The 18,478-nt window shown below is 35.8% G+C and overlaps 1 protein-coding gene across 2 annotated transcripts in view; it reads right to left on the reverse strand.

The window, feature by feature from the left end:
- The window catches only part of LOC139742840 (NLR family CARD domain-containing protein 4-like), a 107,121-nt gene extending 88,851 nt beyond the window's left edge, over nt 1-18,270 (reverse strand). Inside the window, exons 1-2 of one of the 2 annotated variants that reach the window (XM_071653356.1) lie at nt 17,615-18,270; nt 6,750-7,042 (exon numbers count right to left, since the gene is read on the reverse strand). In XM_071653356.1, the coding sequence (XP_071509457.1) occupies nt 6,750-7,042; nt 17,615-17,877 (556 nt within the window). In that variant the 5' untranslated portion in view covers nt 17,878-18,270. The remainder of the gene's footprint in view (nt 1-6,749; nt 7,043-17,614) is intronic. The other variant, XM_071653357.1, reaches the window with a different exon arrangement.
- Between the last annotated feature and the right edge of the window lie 208 nt (nt 18,271-18,478).

The following is an 18,478-nucleotide window of genomic DNA, read 5'->3' on the forward strand; positions in this document are numbered from 1 at the left end:
GGCAAATAAGTTAAGTATAACTTTACGTCCACATCCAAGATATGTTATCCAAGGTATGTTATTAATAAGTTTATGCACTGAGTAGTTTTCTAGACTAGGTATGGAGAAAAAGTGCAATTTCTGTATTGAATAATAAATTTTCATTTCCATCTAGCCTTTGACCCTAAAATTCATATTAAGATAATCACTGTCAGGCAGAACCTGCATAGCCATGTAGCAAGATAACTTGAACCATTTCCTAGATATGGAGGAAACAGTTCAGCACTTTCACTTGATCTTTGACCTTTTGACCTTTCATGCAAAAAAAAAGAAAGAAAACAAAACTTAAGAGAATCTCTATTGGGTTGTACATGCATACACCAAGTGTAAAAGAAATATTCCTGCTAGCATTGCATAAATATGAGGGACGTAGTAAATTTTTGAAGTATTGCCCTTGACCTTTGACCCCTGACCTTTTACCCATGAACGCTAAATTCTCTAGATAATCACTGCCAGTCAGTACATGTATATGTACTATGTTCCATGAAGGTACTGAGAAAAAAGTGACAATTTAGTATTTTTACTTGACCTTTTGACCTTTCACTTTTGACCTCATGACCTTAAACTTTCACCAGAAAATCTTAATTGGGAAATACATGTACACACTAAGTTTCAAGAAAATATCTTCAGGCAATGCATAGATATGGAAGAAATAGTGAACATTTACGTAGTTGACCTTGACCTTTTGACCTTTGACCTTAAGCACGTGCACCCAAAAGTTGATAGGCACAATTTCACCCCCTATACACACACACGCCAAGTTTCATTAGGATACCTCAAAAGGTTTTTTAGTTACGCTTGCCACAAAATTCATTACGGACGGACCGAAGGACGGACGGACAACCCGAAAACAAAATGCCTCCGGCACCACTTCGTGGAGGCACAAAAATGACATGAAAGTTGATACAGTCACAGAAGTGTAACTAAAGACTGGTAAAGTGTCATACACTGAGTAGAGAGCTGGTGTATTACTTGTTTGTTATTCGACTATACCTTCTATATTATGTTCATGGATGTGCTGTTCTGAAATTCCACAAACCATGAAAATTTAACGCATTAAGATACATTTTATAAACTTGTATAACATAACTTTGTTTTACGTGATGGAAGGCATTCTAGTTTATCAGTGTTGATGCAATCGGTTTTATCAGTGACTACTGCGAAATCGAAAATGGTTATTTCCCTCACACACACACACACACACACACACACACACAATATCTGACATTTCGTTCAATCAACATTTTACATTTTATGCTCATGTATGTTAACAGAGAAAATTGGAGAAAGTAACAGGTGGTGAAAAACGGCATTCAAATCACAAAAAGTAATATCTTTAATGTCTGTAATAAATTGTACATGTAAATAACCTCTTTTTATTGTTTGAATTCTTATCATCAATAAATCACACCGACAATATTGTTTAGTAGCGACAGTACTTTAATTTTCACCTACATTCCTAACTCAACGGGCCATAATACATTATTATACATTATTTGCCTGTTAAAATGCTTTTGACGTTAATAGCACATGCCACTGACTAGATGACACGTAAGAATTGGGTTCTGAAGCCTTTAATATCCCTGATATGCAGGGAAAAAGAGTTAGCCACTCTTGAATTTGAGAATTGCCCTGAATTAGTTATTTTGACGCAAAAAGCTTATTAGCTATCAGTTTGTGAATAATTTTATGCTGGGGATCCTTTCCTTGGTCCTTTGCTTTTTTTGTTATATATAAATGATATGTGCAATGTTTCAGATTCTTTGCAATTGATAATGTTTGCGGACGACACCAGTATGTTCATGAAGGGTAGAGATCCAGTTGTACTTCAAAATGATTTTAATAAAGAATTTCTGAAATTTTTTGATTGGTTAGACTGTAATAAACTTGTTCTTAATGCAAAGAAAACAAATTATATGGTATTCACGAAAAGACAGATAGATATCAACGATATTAAGATTGTAGTTAAAGATTTGAATTTTGACCAAGTTTGTTCGATCAAATTCCTTGGTGTGACAATTGATAACAAACTTAATTGGAACGAACATACTGGTGTCGTCTGCAATAGATTGTCAAAAAATGTAGGGATATTTTATAAATTGCGATTTCTGTCAAGAAAGGTGTTGCTTCTTCTTTATAATACTCTCGTATTACCTCATCTAAACTACTGTGCAATAGCTTGGGCAAACTCAGGTGTGACCAATGCCAGGAGATTCTTTTTATTGCAGAAAAAGCTGGTCCGTATTATTCATCACTGTGATTTTCTTGCCCATACATCGCCTATATTTTTTAATCTGAAGATCTTAAAATCTAATGATATATATTATTATCAAAGTGCAATTTTTATGTACTTATGCTTTAGGAAGATGCTTCCAAAATGTTTGATGAACTATTTTCAAATGAGTGATAATAGAAGATATGATATGAGAATCAAAGATAGATTTACATTGCCTTATGCCAGAACTATGCCATCATATAATTCTATATTTTTTAATGGACCCAAAATTTGGAATGCTATTCCGGTCGAAATAAGACAGAGTTCATCGCTGAATGTGTTTAAGAGAAAATTAAGATTGCATGTTTTAAATCAGTATGCCGAAATGCTGTGATAAACTTTTTTCTTGTAAAATATGTCAGTGTGTGTATGTGTGTGTGCGCGTATGTATGTGTGTATTAACTCATAAAGAAATGTTTTCATTCAATACTTTAATATCTTATGAATGAAATAGTATGGGGACAGGACTTTTATATAAGGCATAGCCTTTCTGTCTGTCTCCGAACACTTTCAAATGTACATGTATTGTATTTTCGTACTGATGCTTATTGTGATCATTCTTTTCTTGTTTTTATGGCGTTGTCAATTTTCTGTATTCTCTTGTTTGTTTGTTTTTTACTGAAAGTGTTGAATAAATCTGAATCTGAATCTGAATCTTTAGATGTCTGGGTAGCCAATATAATCACTTCTCCGTGATGGATTTACATTCATAATTTTGCAGTTCTGAGATCTGCATCAGAAAACGTAAGCAGCCCAGACTTTGTTGTAACAATTTGTTGTTGTAACAATTTGTTTTTTCCTACCATTTATTTGCTATAACCGTTCATGTCTCTTCTCATGTTGCTTTTTTTAAAGCATTCTTTGTATTTGCTTGCCTTTCATAATTCTCCTCTTTCTCCCTGATGTACCCACGTATCATATGCACGGAGTCTCCCCGATTTTTCGCAGAATGATAATGTCATTGCTAGTTTATGTTTCAATCCCAGTTTCAAAATTGATCGTAGAGATGACATTCGGCTTGTGCCGAAAGGGTGGGTTGGGTGGTGGCGCGTCGCGTTAATGGGAACACCATCCTTCGTCCAAAGCCCCCCCCCCCCCCGGTTTTGCCGAAAGGGTGCGTTGGGAGCGTTGGGTCGCGTCGCGTTGACTGGAACCCCACCCTTCGTCCAAAGCCCCCCCCCCCCCCGGTTTTGCCGAAAGGGTACGTTGGTACTTTTTCTCATGTAATATTAAAAGACGAGTTTTGAATTTATATTTAACCTTCAAACAACCATTTCAAAGAGGCTATCGTCCGGATCGGTTTACACTCTATTACCACTTGGTCTACAGCCAGTTAGTCTAATAGCCTGTTTAATATCAGTTGGTCTAATAACCAGTTGGTCTAGTCATCATTTCGTCCAATTACTGTTTGGTCTAATTGTTATTTGTTGTTTAATATCAGTTGGTTAAATATAAATTCAAAACTCGTCTTTTAACCCTATAAAGCCCAAGGGGGGGGGGGCACATTGTGCCCCCTACCAGATTTTCATTCGCCACTCCTTCGCCCTTAATCCAGTTTTAACCAAATTTGGTGACTTTTCCTAAAAGCTCATTCCGAACATTGTGATATATAATTTACCTATATATGATATTGCTGGTTGCCATGGCAACAATAAACTGACAACCATGTCAGTCAGATTTTGCATATTTTTCTGTTCCAATTCCAATTAACCATATTATAATGTATATAATGGGCGTTTCTAGGCTGAAATTTGGTGAAGGAGCAAAGATAATGTGAAGTAATTATGGCCCTGAAATGTTTTTCCTATTATTTCCTTTGTTTTTCTGTGACAATGCCATAAAACAATAGATATAATAGAGATACTTGAAAATAACAGTATTTTCCAAAGATTGCCATTCTATCTTGTGTCATTTTGATTCCTTCACCCAAATTATACCTCTAATATCATTTGTTTATCACATGATCAATCTGCAAACTTAAAATTCCGATATTATGGGAATATGAAATATGATAACTATGCATGTACCTATCCCAAACAATACATCACAGGTCTCCTAATGTATTTCTTTATTTTATCATTTGGTGACCTTGAGAAATTTCAACCGTAAAAAATAATGAGCTATGACTTGCAGATCATTTGTGGCAAATATGAAAAATATTGGTCTATAATAAGACATACTGGGGATAAAGAAATCATACAGAAAAATCATGTTTTTAGCATATTTCCTATGTATTTCTTTATATTTTGGTAAATAGCGCCCTCTATGTGTGACCTTGAAAAAATTAAAGTATGCGGTCATGTAGACTATGAAACATTATTATGAAACATCAAACAATAACAAAGTTATATAAGGGGGGCACAATGTGCCCCCCCCCCCCTTGGGCCTGGGAAGGGTCAAAATAGCTTGGGCTTTATGAGAAAAAGTACCAACGCACCCTTTCGGCAAAACCGGGGGGGGGGGGGGGGCTTTGGACGAAGGGTGGGGTTCCAGTCAACGCGACGCGATCCAACGCTCCCAACGCACTCTTTCGGCAAAACCGGGGGGGGGGGGGGTTTGGACGAAGGGTAGTGTTCCCATTAACGCGACGCGCCACCACCCAACCCACCCTTTCGGTACAAGCCATGACAAGCTGTTTTATTCTTGCTTCTTGTGTATTACTCAATTACATGTCTAATTTTCAATCTTTACTTTACATGCATTTTGATGAATATTAAAACAAAGCTGAATTGAAAATTGTTCCTCAAAACAAGTTAACAGAGTATTCACGAAGCTGAGTATGTAATAATTATTATAGTCAGATTACGATCTATAATCAACAAAGACTGGAAATTTGTTCGAGTGAAAATCTATGATGTCGATCTGATCAGATCAAACTATAGCCTCGGTTGAACAGCATTTCAAAGTTTCGTCATTTTTTTCATATATTAATTTCAGCATACCACTTGCCACTCATTTGACCCACCTGAACCGCCTGAAAACGCCCGTTTTATTACTCCCCAGAACGCCTGTCTGCTTTTTTTTTTTAAGTTTTATGCTTTACTATTTGAGTATACGAATATAAGAACGACCCAAGTCCACGGAAGACTATTTCGAGTAAACTAAAAAAAAACCTTCATATCTTTTTTATTTGTCCAATAATATTCTATTTAAATGTGATGGGAAGGTAACATTGTATATACAAATTAGAACATATATTATTATGACAATTAACAATTACATTAATTGTGGAGAGGCCATTTTGTGTGGTGGACTTGGGTCGTTCTTTGGTTCGGGTCGTTCTTTAATTCATATACATGATATTCTGCTATAGAGATGAGAGAAGGATGAGAGAGGGCGCTATTATATGAATGTAAGAATGACCCAAGTCCTTCATTTTGACATTAAAATAAGATTTAACTCATTCATTTCGGGCACTTCCGGGGGTAATTAGGATTTATCATTTATACACAAGATGAGTCCATGCATAAGCTACAATTTCCCATGTCAAACTGAATTTGGCCAAAAATTGGACTTGGGTCGTTCTTATATTCAGGTCTTCATTTTATTGTGTCCATATAGCATGTAATCAGTGAATTGAAAGAGGTCAAATGTCTATAAAAGTATGTAAAAATTAATTTTGTGATACACGATTCCCTTGATAAAGTCTTAATAGGTTTTCAAAAAACATAACCCATAATAAACAAAAAGATAAATAAATATGCAGTGAGTTTTTTTTTTTTTTTTTTTTTTTTTACATAATAAAGAGGTTTGTCAAAATGAGAGTGATATCGCTGTACCTTCTTTTGAACAATAGACCAGTGTGTACTGACTCTTTGGACCATTATTCTGTATAGAGAGCAGCCTGAACACAAGTAGAAGAACCCTTCTGTATTTTAAGGAAAATGAGCTTGATTTGTGTGTGTGTCTGTGTGTGGAACCGTTCATAAAATATTCAGCCCTCGATGATTTTTTTCCCGTCCGTATTTGCGTATTTGAATACTTAATCTATGATACTTAATACTTGATCCTGACAATCTACGATTACACATCTTCTAAAAGTTTTTTTTTTTATTTCTTTATTATCGGTAAAGCAATGAAAGTGACACAACGAAGTCTATTCATTTTCCTTAAACAAGGCGAATTAGTCAGCAAAGTAAAATAATAGCCTACGACAGCGTGCACAGTCAGCTGCTAAATTTTAGTTTCACTTTTGAAAATAAATTACAATAAGATGCCACAAAACTGATTTTTTAAAAAGTTGAATGTGGCATTTGTTCTCCAACGGCCGGTAGGCAATTCTACCGAGGACTATTGACTTGATGATATGATGTTTGTTTTCTGAATCGTTGTATCCAGAAAGATCACATGACATCTCATTTCTTAACGATACCCTGCAAATACATACTTTTAACTCTTCTAGTCTTTTAATGGTTAAAACAGTGAGATGACTCACCGGATTGCAGATGTGCCCTGGCAGTCCGTCGTTCTTCGGCTCTCTTTAAAGCTTCTTTCAGGTCCGATCGAAGTGATGATGGGCTCACTCTCTCACTCCACTTGCGAAGCATGCACACAGTACCATCGCTTGTTATATCATGGTAACGGTGATTAGTTCGTAGGAAATTCTGGATATCTCCCCTTGAGAACCCCAACTCTTCCCCGAGATCCTCGATGACTTCATTGTCAGTGATATTACCGGCAACGGCTCTCAGATAAGAGTCGACATCACTTGACTGTTCTGTAGCCCTCCTGCAATAAATTGTGTTATGATATTAATGTTTTTTATCAATTGCCGCTCTCTGCACACTGTACAATGCATCCATTTTGTACGATCACAACTGCTGATCTACATTTTTAGCAAACATGTGGGGGGGGGGGGGCGATGGGGATTAGAACTTGTCAGTTAACTTTTCGGCAGCGACTCTACCATTGTCACATTGAAAATGCATTTCCAGGTTATTTCATGTGCAACACCTATCGGTCATTCAACTAGACAAACATGTTTACGTGTAGGGATAACGAGACAAAAAGTGCGAGTGAGTGAGCGAGAGAGAAAGCGAGAGTGAGAGAGAGAAAGTGCTAGGACAGGTGTAAATGTTTTCCAAGTCGCGCCATCGATGACCGAGAGGAGTTCATTTATTTTTTGCATGTTAATTAATGTAGAAAGAAGAGACAGGAAATAGCTCCAGTTCCGGGAGAGTGCTGTATAGGTGTTTTCGTTCAAGTCCTTTTAGTTGTATCAAATATTCCAAATGCCTCGAAAAGGAGTGTCGTAGTCGAGTAGCAATTTAACAGTAGAGTTGGATCTTTTCGGGGCAGACACCATTTTGATTTCACCGAGAGAACATTGAGTTAGCCCCGTGATGGCAGGAAACCAACCTGCCACACCCAGGCGCCAGTTGGCAAGATAATTTTGTTTCTAAGCCCAATTTCGTTTGCGGCCAGGAGCCGTCCGTCCACCTTACCGTCAGCATGTATACTGGCTGATTAGAGTTCAGATTTTGTTTGCTGCCAGAAGGCGTATTCCAACAGCCTTTGCAGCCTTCCAGTAAACAAGAAGAAGAGGCATTTTGGTTATATTACACCGGTAATTGATGGCGCCGAGGCCGAGGTCGAGTCTACTCCCAGGCCGACGCATTCGCAGCAGAGCGACTGTGTCCGCCCCTCGCTAGGGAGAACTTTGGACGCCAATGAATACGGGACGCGGGTCCTTCGCGACACTTTGGAGCTGGAACAGTAACATCGCATATAAGGACGCTCCACCCACGAATCAGTTCATGTTCTGGAAGCGAACAGTTTGACAATTAATGTGACTTTATGGACAACGCAGGTGAGCGATGAACCTGGCGGGTGCATGACACCCTGTAGATGTGATTGGTTATGACGTGGAAGTGTCGCTGAAGTAGAGAGATGAAGGTCATGTTAAATTGGTAAAAGGATGAATATAATGTGCACAGAATTTGAATATTGGTATTCATATACTCCAGGATAATTGCGGGTTAGCACAGAACCCGGATGTAAACGGAAGCAGTGTAGTTGAAGACAAAGGTTATAACCGCGGTAAACCGTCGTGCGTGCAGGCTGGTCATCTCAGGATCAGCACTACGGTGGTGTGAACCAAATAGTGTAGTATTTGATAGCAGATAGTGTATTGTCAGGGATAACGAATTAATAGTGAAGCTGTTATAATTATTCTGAAGAAGTGTCAAGCCAAAATTACAGGTGGAACCGGACCAAGGCAGGGTCCCGTTCACATTGTTGTCGAATATAAGAGTATTGTAATTTAATCTATCTCACTCAGAATTTTGATTTTGCATTTTATGTTGGTCACAACTCCTTGATTTCAGTCCTGTGAATATTCCACAAATGGTTATATTAAATTGTACATTAAAGTGAATGGCACGAGTGTGATTGAGTATTATTTAAGTCCGCCCATGTGACAACCATCAAGCTATTCCTGGTTGCCGACGATGAACTTGGAACAGATATATGACATTGATGGGTATTCTGTTGTCCGTTCTGATAGAAAATGCGGACGAGGAGGCGGAGTCGCCCTGTTCCTATCACACATATTATCGTATAAAGAAAGGCCTGATTTGATGTACAATGGAAATGATTTTCATTGCACATGTGTTGAAATTAATATGTATAATAGAAAAAATATAATACTTTGTGTAATGTACAGGCCCCCTCATACAGATAGTAATTCATTTTTGGATAATTTTGATGTCTTATTAGAGCTGGTTAATCAAGAAAACAAAGATGTATATATTATGGGTGATTTTAACATTGATCTCTTGAAAGAAGAGCACATTCTTAGAAATAAATTTTGCAATATTCTGCAAGCAAATTTTTGTAATATTACAATTGATAAGCCTTCGAGAATTACTGTCACTTCATCAACGTTGATCGATAATATTTTTACGAATATTGACACAGATTATTCGAAATCTGGTCTTTTGTATAGTGATATCTCTGACCATTTACCCATATTCTTCATTTGTGGCGACACACAGAATTCTCATGTTAAGCAGAAAGAATGTAAGAAGAAGCGGAAATTCACACTAGAAAATATATCATTACTCAACGATGATGTAATCACGGAAACATGGGATGATGTACTAATTTCTGCAGACCTAAACATTGCTTATGACACCTTCTGGAATATATTCCTTTCTTATTTTAACAAACATATCCCCACAATTGAAAAGAAAAACAATAAAAAAATCAAAAATCCGTGGATAACAAAAGGAATTTTTCTCTCCATTAAGAAAAGAAATGTTTTATATAAAAATAGTTTACGGCATCCTGATAATAAATATAAATTATACAGAAATAAACTTACACAGATTATCAGGCTTTCTCGCAGAATGTATTATACGGAAGCTTTTGAAAATGCTACTGGAGATAATTATGTCAGCCACTTGGAAGGTTATTAATGACGTCATTGGTAAGCAAAAGAAGAACCAAGACCAATATGGTTTCAGGAAATTTCACTCCACTGATATGGCACTAGCCCAGTTGTATGACAGAGTGTCGACTGCCCTGGCTGAACAAAAACATGTCATTGGTGTGTTCATGGACCTAAGCAAGGCATTCGACACTCTTGACCACACTATCCTTTTACGCAAATTACATTGTTATGGAGTTCGTGGCATTCCACTGGAATGGTTTGAAGATTATTTATCAAATAGACAGCAATACGTATACTATGAATCCGTAAACTCTGAAGTTTTTCCCATACATTGTGGCGTCCCACAAGGATCCATATTGGGACCACTACTATTTCTAGTGTATATAAATGATATTACAAATTCCTCTAAGTTATTGCAATATATACTGTTCGCCGATGACACCAACGTATTTTGTTCCAATTCTGATTTTCAGTCGCTTTTAAGAACTCTTGATACTGAATTGCCGAAATTATCTACATGGTTTAAGAACAATAAATTGTCACTCAACTTAAAAAAGACAAATTTTATTTATTTTCATAATAAAAAGAAAAAAAATGAAATGCGCCACTTGAATATAATGGTGGATGGTATATCATTGGAGCAAAAAGAAAGTGTCAAATTCCTTGGAATATATATCAGTGAAAATATGAAATGGAATGCTCATGTGCAATACATCTCAGATAAAGTGTCTCGTAAGGTTGGTATACTCTGTAAGCTTAAGTATTATGTCCCAAAGAATATTTTATTTATGCTTTATAATTCGTTGATATTGTCGACTATCTCATATTGTAACATTGTTTGGGCAACTGCGAAAAGTCACATTGACAGTATATTGCTTCTACAAAAGAAAGCTATACGTATATGTACCAATTCAGGCCATCGGGACCATTCGGATCCTTTGTTCGTAGAATTAAAAACACTAAAGGTAAATGATATTAATTTTCTGCAAAATTCACTTTTTATGTTTCGTTTGTACAACGGTCAGTTGCCATCTTCTTTCCTCCCATTATTCCAGTTAAACAAGGATATACATTCTTATCCCACAAGGCAATCTGATAAATTTCATCTACAAAATCCTAAAACGGTGATGGCACTGAAATCTATCAGACACACTGGACCTGATATTTGGAACTCTCTTCCTTCAGAAATTCGAATTTTAAAGTCTATGTATTCTTTCAAGAAAGCTGTAAAGACAATGCTGCTTTCTGGATATCAGTGATCTTATAATGTCATTGCAATTGTATCGTATGTGAAATTTCCCTTGTTGAATTACCGCCGTTCAGAAGTTATTGCGTAATGTTATGTAACCGACCATGACCTGTAAGTGTTCACCTGTACCTCGGTGAGAAAATACTTTGCTATGCTTTACTATTCAGTGATCCAGGTGATCTTTGTGTATAGTGAAAGCAGACAGACCTCTCCTCTCTCCTTTCTCCTATCCTATCTCTATGCAATATTTATGTTCAAATACACGCAAAATCTACTCCCACGCTTCCACAACGCATTTTCCCTTAACAGGGATGTCCATGCTTACCCCACGCGCCATCGTAATGATTTCCATTTGAATAACCCTAAACTCCTATTAGCTCAAAAATCAATTCGGCATAACGGGCCTGATATTTGGAATTCACTCCCTCTCCACATAAAACAGTGCACATCTCTTTATTCCTTTAAGGCAAATACAAAGAAATATTTCTTGGCACAATATCATACTGTACAGTAATCATTAAACATGTACCTCTTATACTCAACAACAAGGCAATATTTTGGTCCACCCCCTTTTCCTTTTCTTTTACTTTGCTGCTTGACCCGTCGCCCATATTATAACATATTCAATCATTTTCTTAGAAGTGCTGACCATCAACACTTTCGCGCTTCATCACCTGCACACGCACTCACAGGCACCTCTCCTGTTTACCAAGTAATTGTATAAAACTGGATTTACACGCATTTTAACATGGCCCATCCGTATTAGTGTTCAAGTACTACAATAAAAAATGGTAATTTAACTCTGGCTGTCCGTCTGTTCAAGCACGGCTTATAACGGCGGCCCTCTGCATCATATGTATATATTATATATTGTACTGTGAATCAAGTCATTATTGGCCATATAAACATTTTGTATGTTATTTAACGTTTCATTTGTCTTTATATACAAAATATGACTTACTATGTAATATGTCAATAATTTTTCAGAATTGAATTTGTGTAATTGAACCTGCCTTTGTTATTTTTGTATTCTGAAAGAAAATATGAAATGCAGAAAATAAAATCTTTTCAAACAAACAAACAAGTCATCCCTCCCCTTATTTTCCTATATATGTTATGAATTATGTACGAGGGCTGCTTGCAAATCAAGCAATGCTTATAGGGATAGTACAGTATTGGTGGAGATGAGAATCGGGCTTTTAACTTTTTGCGAGATACCAAGAAAACACTTATGAAATAGTACAGAGCATACCATTTTAAGAGGAATTCAAAATTTATTTGATGAAAATCGGGTTTGGAATGACTGAAACATCAACAAACAAAGTAAAACAAAGGGTCAATCCACGTCAAATCATCCAATTTTCAGAAAAGTTGTCACCCGACCCCCTCCGATTTTCTTTGAAATCGCACCAAATGTTCCCCAAAGTGTCTGACGGAAAATCCCAAAATATTTTGCCCCAAGGTCAATTGGTTGCTAAGATACAGCCTCACATAGCAACCGATGCGCATTCCAAAATATTAGTTAAAAGAAAATTATGCATTTTTGATTGATTGTGGTAGCATGGATATTTATGCAAAAGTGTTCATTATCTGGAAATTGGAAGAACTTTATAGTCTTTGCAAGAAAAAGTGACTGTGACGCGAAATTGACTGTTCGTTAACGTGCACGAGGTCACCGAAAATGGTGTTAAATGTTAATTTCGAAAATTTTAATGCATATTTAGAGGCTAATATCTTCTACATTTCATTACCTTAGGTTCTAAAATATTATGCTGTTGAAGGCTTTGACTTGCTCAGTAATTTTGAAAAAAAATTAGCGGATTCGTGTCCACCGTTTTTATGGAGAGCGCCCTCAAAGTTGACAAAAATGAAAAATATGCCAAATTCAAGGTCACGGATCACCCTTCGTCCCACCTAGGAATGGCATCAATTTTTTTTTTTTTGTATTGATAGACATTGACCTATATTATCTTGGGTTACCAAAGAAATTTTGCTACCGAAATGTTCAATGGTAAATTTACCCCACCGAAAATGGTCGTAAACGGCCAAATTCCCATGTAATATCACATATTGGGTTTAGAGGACATTTCAAATGTCCATGCTTTCAAGACGAAAAGCCCTAGCCCTGTGATATTTGCAGTAGGGGTAGTCTGTTATACATATTTTAGTAATATATACCACAAAACACTTTTATTACATTATAATGACCTTGAAATTTAATCCAAAATTTGATAAAAACAATAAGTCGCTCCATTTTCCTCATTGCACTGCACGTAATATGTGTTTTGAAAGACTTTTCACAGAGCAATATTTCAAGAATTATGAAAGCTGACAGCCTAGCATATTAAAGTTCTAAACTATTTGTGCTCTTCTTTCAGATTTACTGTCAATTTGATCATGAATGTTATACCCTTGACCTTGAAGTGTTTCTAAAAATAGCTGTAAATTTGTTAACTACAAATTACACACACAACAGGTGTTTTATGGCATAACATACTAGTGATTCTTTCACAAGCACAAAAGTTTTTATGGTGTAAATGTTATATACTGGAATAAATCTATAGGTTCTTGCAAGATATGTTACAATTAATTACTTTGTTCTGACATTGACCCTGAATTTATCACCTTCAAAATCAGGAGAAATGCCTATTCCTGCCCATACAAAAAGTACATAATAATAGTTGATTATATTGCGCCCAACACATAAGAATGATTCTTATTCTAGCCTGTGAAACGCACATTAAAAGCACTGAGAGTCATCTTTTTGGGGGGATTTGTTCTGTAACTTATGACAACATCCAAAATCATTTCCATTCTTATGTATTTTCTTGTTTTTGGAATATTTGTTATGTATTTCATTGTTTTTTATTTTCTACAGCATTTGTGTTGTTTTTTATTGGAAATTGTCACAGCCCACTTTTTCTACCACAATTTGAATAGAATTAATCAATCAAAGTGATAAATAGTAAAAATAGTCAAGTTTTTATGAGTTTCACCACAAAGCACTGTTTTCCATAGGAAATGCACACAAAATCACAATATATTACTGTCCCCTTTTGTGATTGAAATTGAGGGTCATTGTCAGAACAAAGTAATTAATTGTAACATATCTTGCAAGCACGTATAGATTAATTCCAGTATATAACATTCACACACTATAAAAAGCTTTTGTGTTTGTGAAAGAATCACAAGTATATCATGCCATAAAACACCTGTCTGTGTGTAATTTGTAGTTAACAAATTTACAGCTATTTTTAGAAGCACTTCAAGGTCAAGGGTATAACATTCATGATCAAATTGACAGTAAATCTGAAAGAAGAGCACAAAATAGTTTAGAACCTTAATATGTTAGGCTGTCAGCTTTCATAATTCTTGAAATATTGTTCTGTGAAAAGTCTTTCAAAACACATATTACGTGCAGTGCAATGAGGAAAATGGAGCGACTTATTGCTTTTATCAAATTTTGGAGTAAATTTCAAGGTCATTATTATGTAATAAAAGTGTTTTGTGGTATATATTACTAAAATATGTATAACAGACTACCCCTACTGCAAATATCACAGAGCTAGGCTTTTCATCTTGAAAGCATGGACATTTGAAATGTCCTCTAAACCCAATATGTGATATTACATGGGAATTTGGCCGTTTACGACCATTTTCAGTGGGGTATATTTACCATTGAACATTTCGGTAGCAAAATGTCTTTGGTAACCCAAGATAATATAGGTCAATGTCTATCAATACAAAAAAATTGATGCCATTCCTAGGTGGGACGAAGGGTGATCCGTGACCTTGAATTTGGCACATTTTTCATTTTTGTCAACTTTGAGGGCGCTCTCCATAAAAACGGTGGGTACGAATCTGCTGATTTTTTTCAAAATTACTGAGCAAGTCAAAGCCTTCAACAGCATAATATTTTAGAACCTAAGGTGATGAAATGTGGAAGATATTAGCTTCTAAATATGCATTAAAATTTTCGAAATCAACATTTAACACCATTTTCGGTGACCTCGTGCACGTTTAACGAAAAGTCAATTTCGTGTCACAGTCACTTTTTCTTGCAAAGACTATAAAGTTCTTCCAATTTCCAGATAATGAACACTTTTGCATAAATATCCATGCTACCACAATCAATCAAAAATGCATAATTTTCTTTTAACTAATATTTTGGAATGCGCATCAGTTGCTATGTGAGGCTGTATCTTAGCAACCAATTGACCTTGGGGCAAAATATTTTGGGATTTTCCGTCAGACACTTTGGGGAACATTTGGTGCGATTTCAAAGAAAATCGGAGGGGGTCGGGTGACAAGCACTGGATGATTTGACATGGATTGACCCCAAAGCGATCGTAATAAAATGTGGGTCCCACACCCTATTGAACCGCTCTGTTTTGGATATCTCAGCCATTTCAAAATCAATTTTCATCAAATAAACGTTGAATTCCTCATGGAATTACATGCTCTTTCATATTTCATAAGATAACATAAAAATGTTAGAAACCTGAAATTGGGTCTCAACCAAAACTATACGATCCCTTTAAGCTGTAGCCCTTCTGCGTTATTCATTGCATCACTGATATATGTTCTGTTGTACATTGTAAAGGCAATGAAGAAACTGTTTTGCTGTACATTCTAAAGGTAATGAAGAAACTTACCCTGTTAGCACTTAATGTTTATGTATGTCCATTTACATGTATGGTTTTATTTTTTTATTTATTCATTTCCATTCATAGGGTGGATAGCCCTTTCAGCTCAAGACTGATTTCCAAAGGAGTCCACATACATGTAAAAATACAACGTATACAAAACAATGAACAAATACAAACGTATGATAACTCTATAACAGCAAACTGGAAAAAAAAACAAGATATATAAGATTTTGCACAGTGTGGTCAAATGGGAACAAAGAAATTAACAAATAAATTAGACAAAATAAATGTAAAAATATAGTCTGAAACATTAAATGAAGAAATAAATCATACAATAGTTTACCAATTGTTAATCTAATATGGTAATAATAATCTAACAGATTTAGGAAATACAAAAACGATAAATAAAACAATAACTGAAACATTTTTTTGAAAAGTTATACGGTAGTATACTGAATCATCTGATTAAATTAAATCATATCTATTAAAAGTATAATCAATCAATAATCAATTTAAAACAATGTATATGATATATGTGTATGTATCTGTATAAGCAATGATATAATGCAGGAACCAATAAATCAAATCAAATCAAATCAAATAGTCCATTGGCCAAGACCCGAAAAATGTGTTATTGGTACCACCTGAGGTGGCAAAACCTTTTTGGTGTCATTTTATTTGTCGGGCATAAACGTGTGCTTATCAAGCTATGATAGCATTTCCAAATGATTAGCTTAGTTATTATAAATGAATGTTTAACCAATTTGGTCCTGTTTTTATATCCCTCTACTTCTGAATCGAGACTAACCGCTATACAAAGAAGAGTGCAGCTGTATTCTGTATCTCCACAGGTGTTCTGTTGTAAACGCGATGCCCTTAGTCTTTATTCAAGGCAGCGAAAGGAATATCCAAAGGATTATGATGTCCACAGCTGTTCAGTTTTAAACGCGGTGCGCTTAGTTTTTATTCAAGACGGCGAGGGAAATATCCAAAGCTTATGATACAATGTATATCCCTTTATCTAAAAACACAAAAAAAGTAATTCCTATAAAATTTCATACCCCACAATGATATGTAAAAACAGTTTTTTTTTCCAGCATATTTGTTTATGAAAGATCAGCATGGATTAAGTGCATACCGTTATGCTTTTGCATTCAAAATCATGCGCAATACGCAATCTTTGGAAATTGAATTTGCTCTGCGCTCTTCAGCGGATTTTGTTAGTTGACTTTCAAGGGTGATCTGGCACCACAAAACCAACAAAGAGGTCGCCAGACATGTTTTCTTCCTTTTAGCTAAGGACAGATTTTGATAGGCCATACTTTAAAGAAGAAATCCACCTCTAAATTAAATAAACTACAAAAAAAAAAACAACAGAAAAATATATCCGACAGAACGATACAAGAATGACCAGAATAGGCTAAGGAAATGAGGAATATATGCCATTTTGACATTTCCCCCTTTTTTCGAAAAAAAAAAAAACATTTCTTAAGAATTCCTTATGACCCTTAATCAGCAAGTTAAGCTGGCTTGCTATTTCATTTCATAAACATAAATGATAAATATCTTATATTTCAGCTGTATAACTATAAAAATTCTAAACAATTCTATAAAAAACTACCCAAAATAAGAAAGATAAAAAATGTTAACTCTGATATATCTTGGTACAAGAACATGCTTTTGCTTGTATTAGCTGAAAATAACAATTTTCCGAGTTTCGTCAGTTTTATGACTGAAACATTGTCTTACCCCAAACGTCACGCATCGAGGCCCTTTTCAAAACCACTTTTATTGATTAAGTGCAGTAAAATAGGGAAGTTATTTTTACCCAACTTAACTTGATGCTACCTGAGCTTTTTCTCATTTGTTGTTCTGTAAGGACACATCACTAAACTTGTATCCACTCCCCAGGCATTAACATTGGGAGTTATCATCATATGCATGTCACGATTTCCATAAGGCGTTCCTATCTGAATGAAATATCCCGCTTTGGCAATTGAACGACTTACCTCTTCTCATCAGACTGGGGTTGAGTCTCGGCATACCTTGCAGCCTTAGCCGGCTGTTCTTCCCCCTCAGGTGTCAGCGCACGTTTTTCAGACATGATTGCTTGTAATATGCTGACAAAATGGGTCACCCTGATAATGATGCCCAGATTGCATGAAGACGAGACAGATGGAGGAGGTCCAGGGTTATGGGCAGTTCCACGTGGTGGACCAAAATAAGCCGGAAGAAGGGCGTGGCTAGGACCGTTTATGGATGAACTGATCATCACACCTTACCGGACACTACTTCCCACACCGCACTAAGCTTTTAGTCTATGACCTGGAAAGACAAAAGACATAACTCTGTTTAATTTGCCATTGACTGGTTGAATTCATATTTGTGCCGGGTATCTGTCTCCACAGTGTCAAAGAGGAGATATTCTTATTAAACGATTGGGCATTTGTTTTGTATCTGCATTTTAGTACCAATAACATAGATTAAAAAATAATAATAATGGTGATGAATAAGTCCTCTTTTGAGATTCGCTAACTGTCTTTATTCACGACGCTCTTTGTTTTTTTTTTTCTCTTGTGCGTCTGGTGTGTGTTTTTTCTGTGTGTATAGGTGTGTGCATAGCAACAGATTTGTGGTTGAGTGATCATAACCTCTCTTTTTTTCAACATCAGGTTTGATATCGTAACAAGAATAAGAAAAACCAAAGCAATGAAGCAAATAAAAATTTGATTTTTGAAGAAATTGATAAAATAGCTATAAAAGAATAATAGATATGAGTAGCGTTCTTTACTAATTGTTGATTGGTTCTACTGTTTCTAATTGGCTTTCACGCACACTTTCATATTGTTTAACAGTTTATCCATAGGGTATAA

Source organism: Diadema antillarum, unplaced genomic scaffold (genome assembly GCF_040938485.1).
Source record: "Diadema antillarum isolate AM-2024a unplaced genomic scaffold, OU_Dant_1.0 seq00001026_RagTag, whole genome shotgun sequence".
Lineage (NCBI taxonomy): Eukaryota > Metazoa > Echinodermata > Echinoidea > Diadematoida > Diadematidae > Diadema > Diadema antillarum.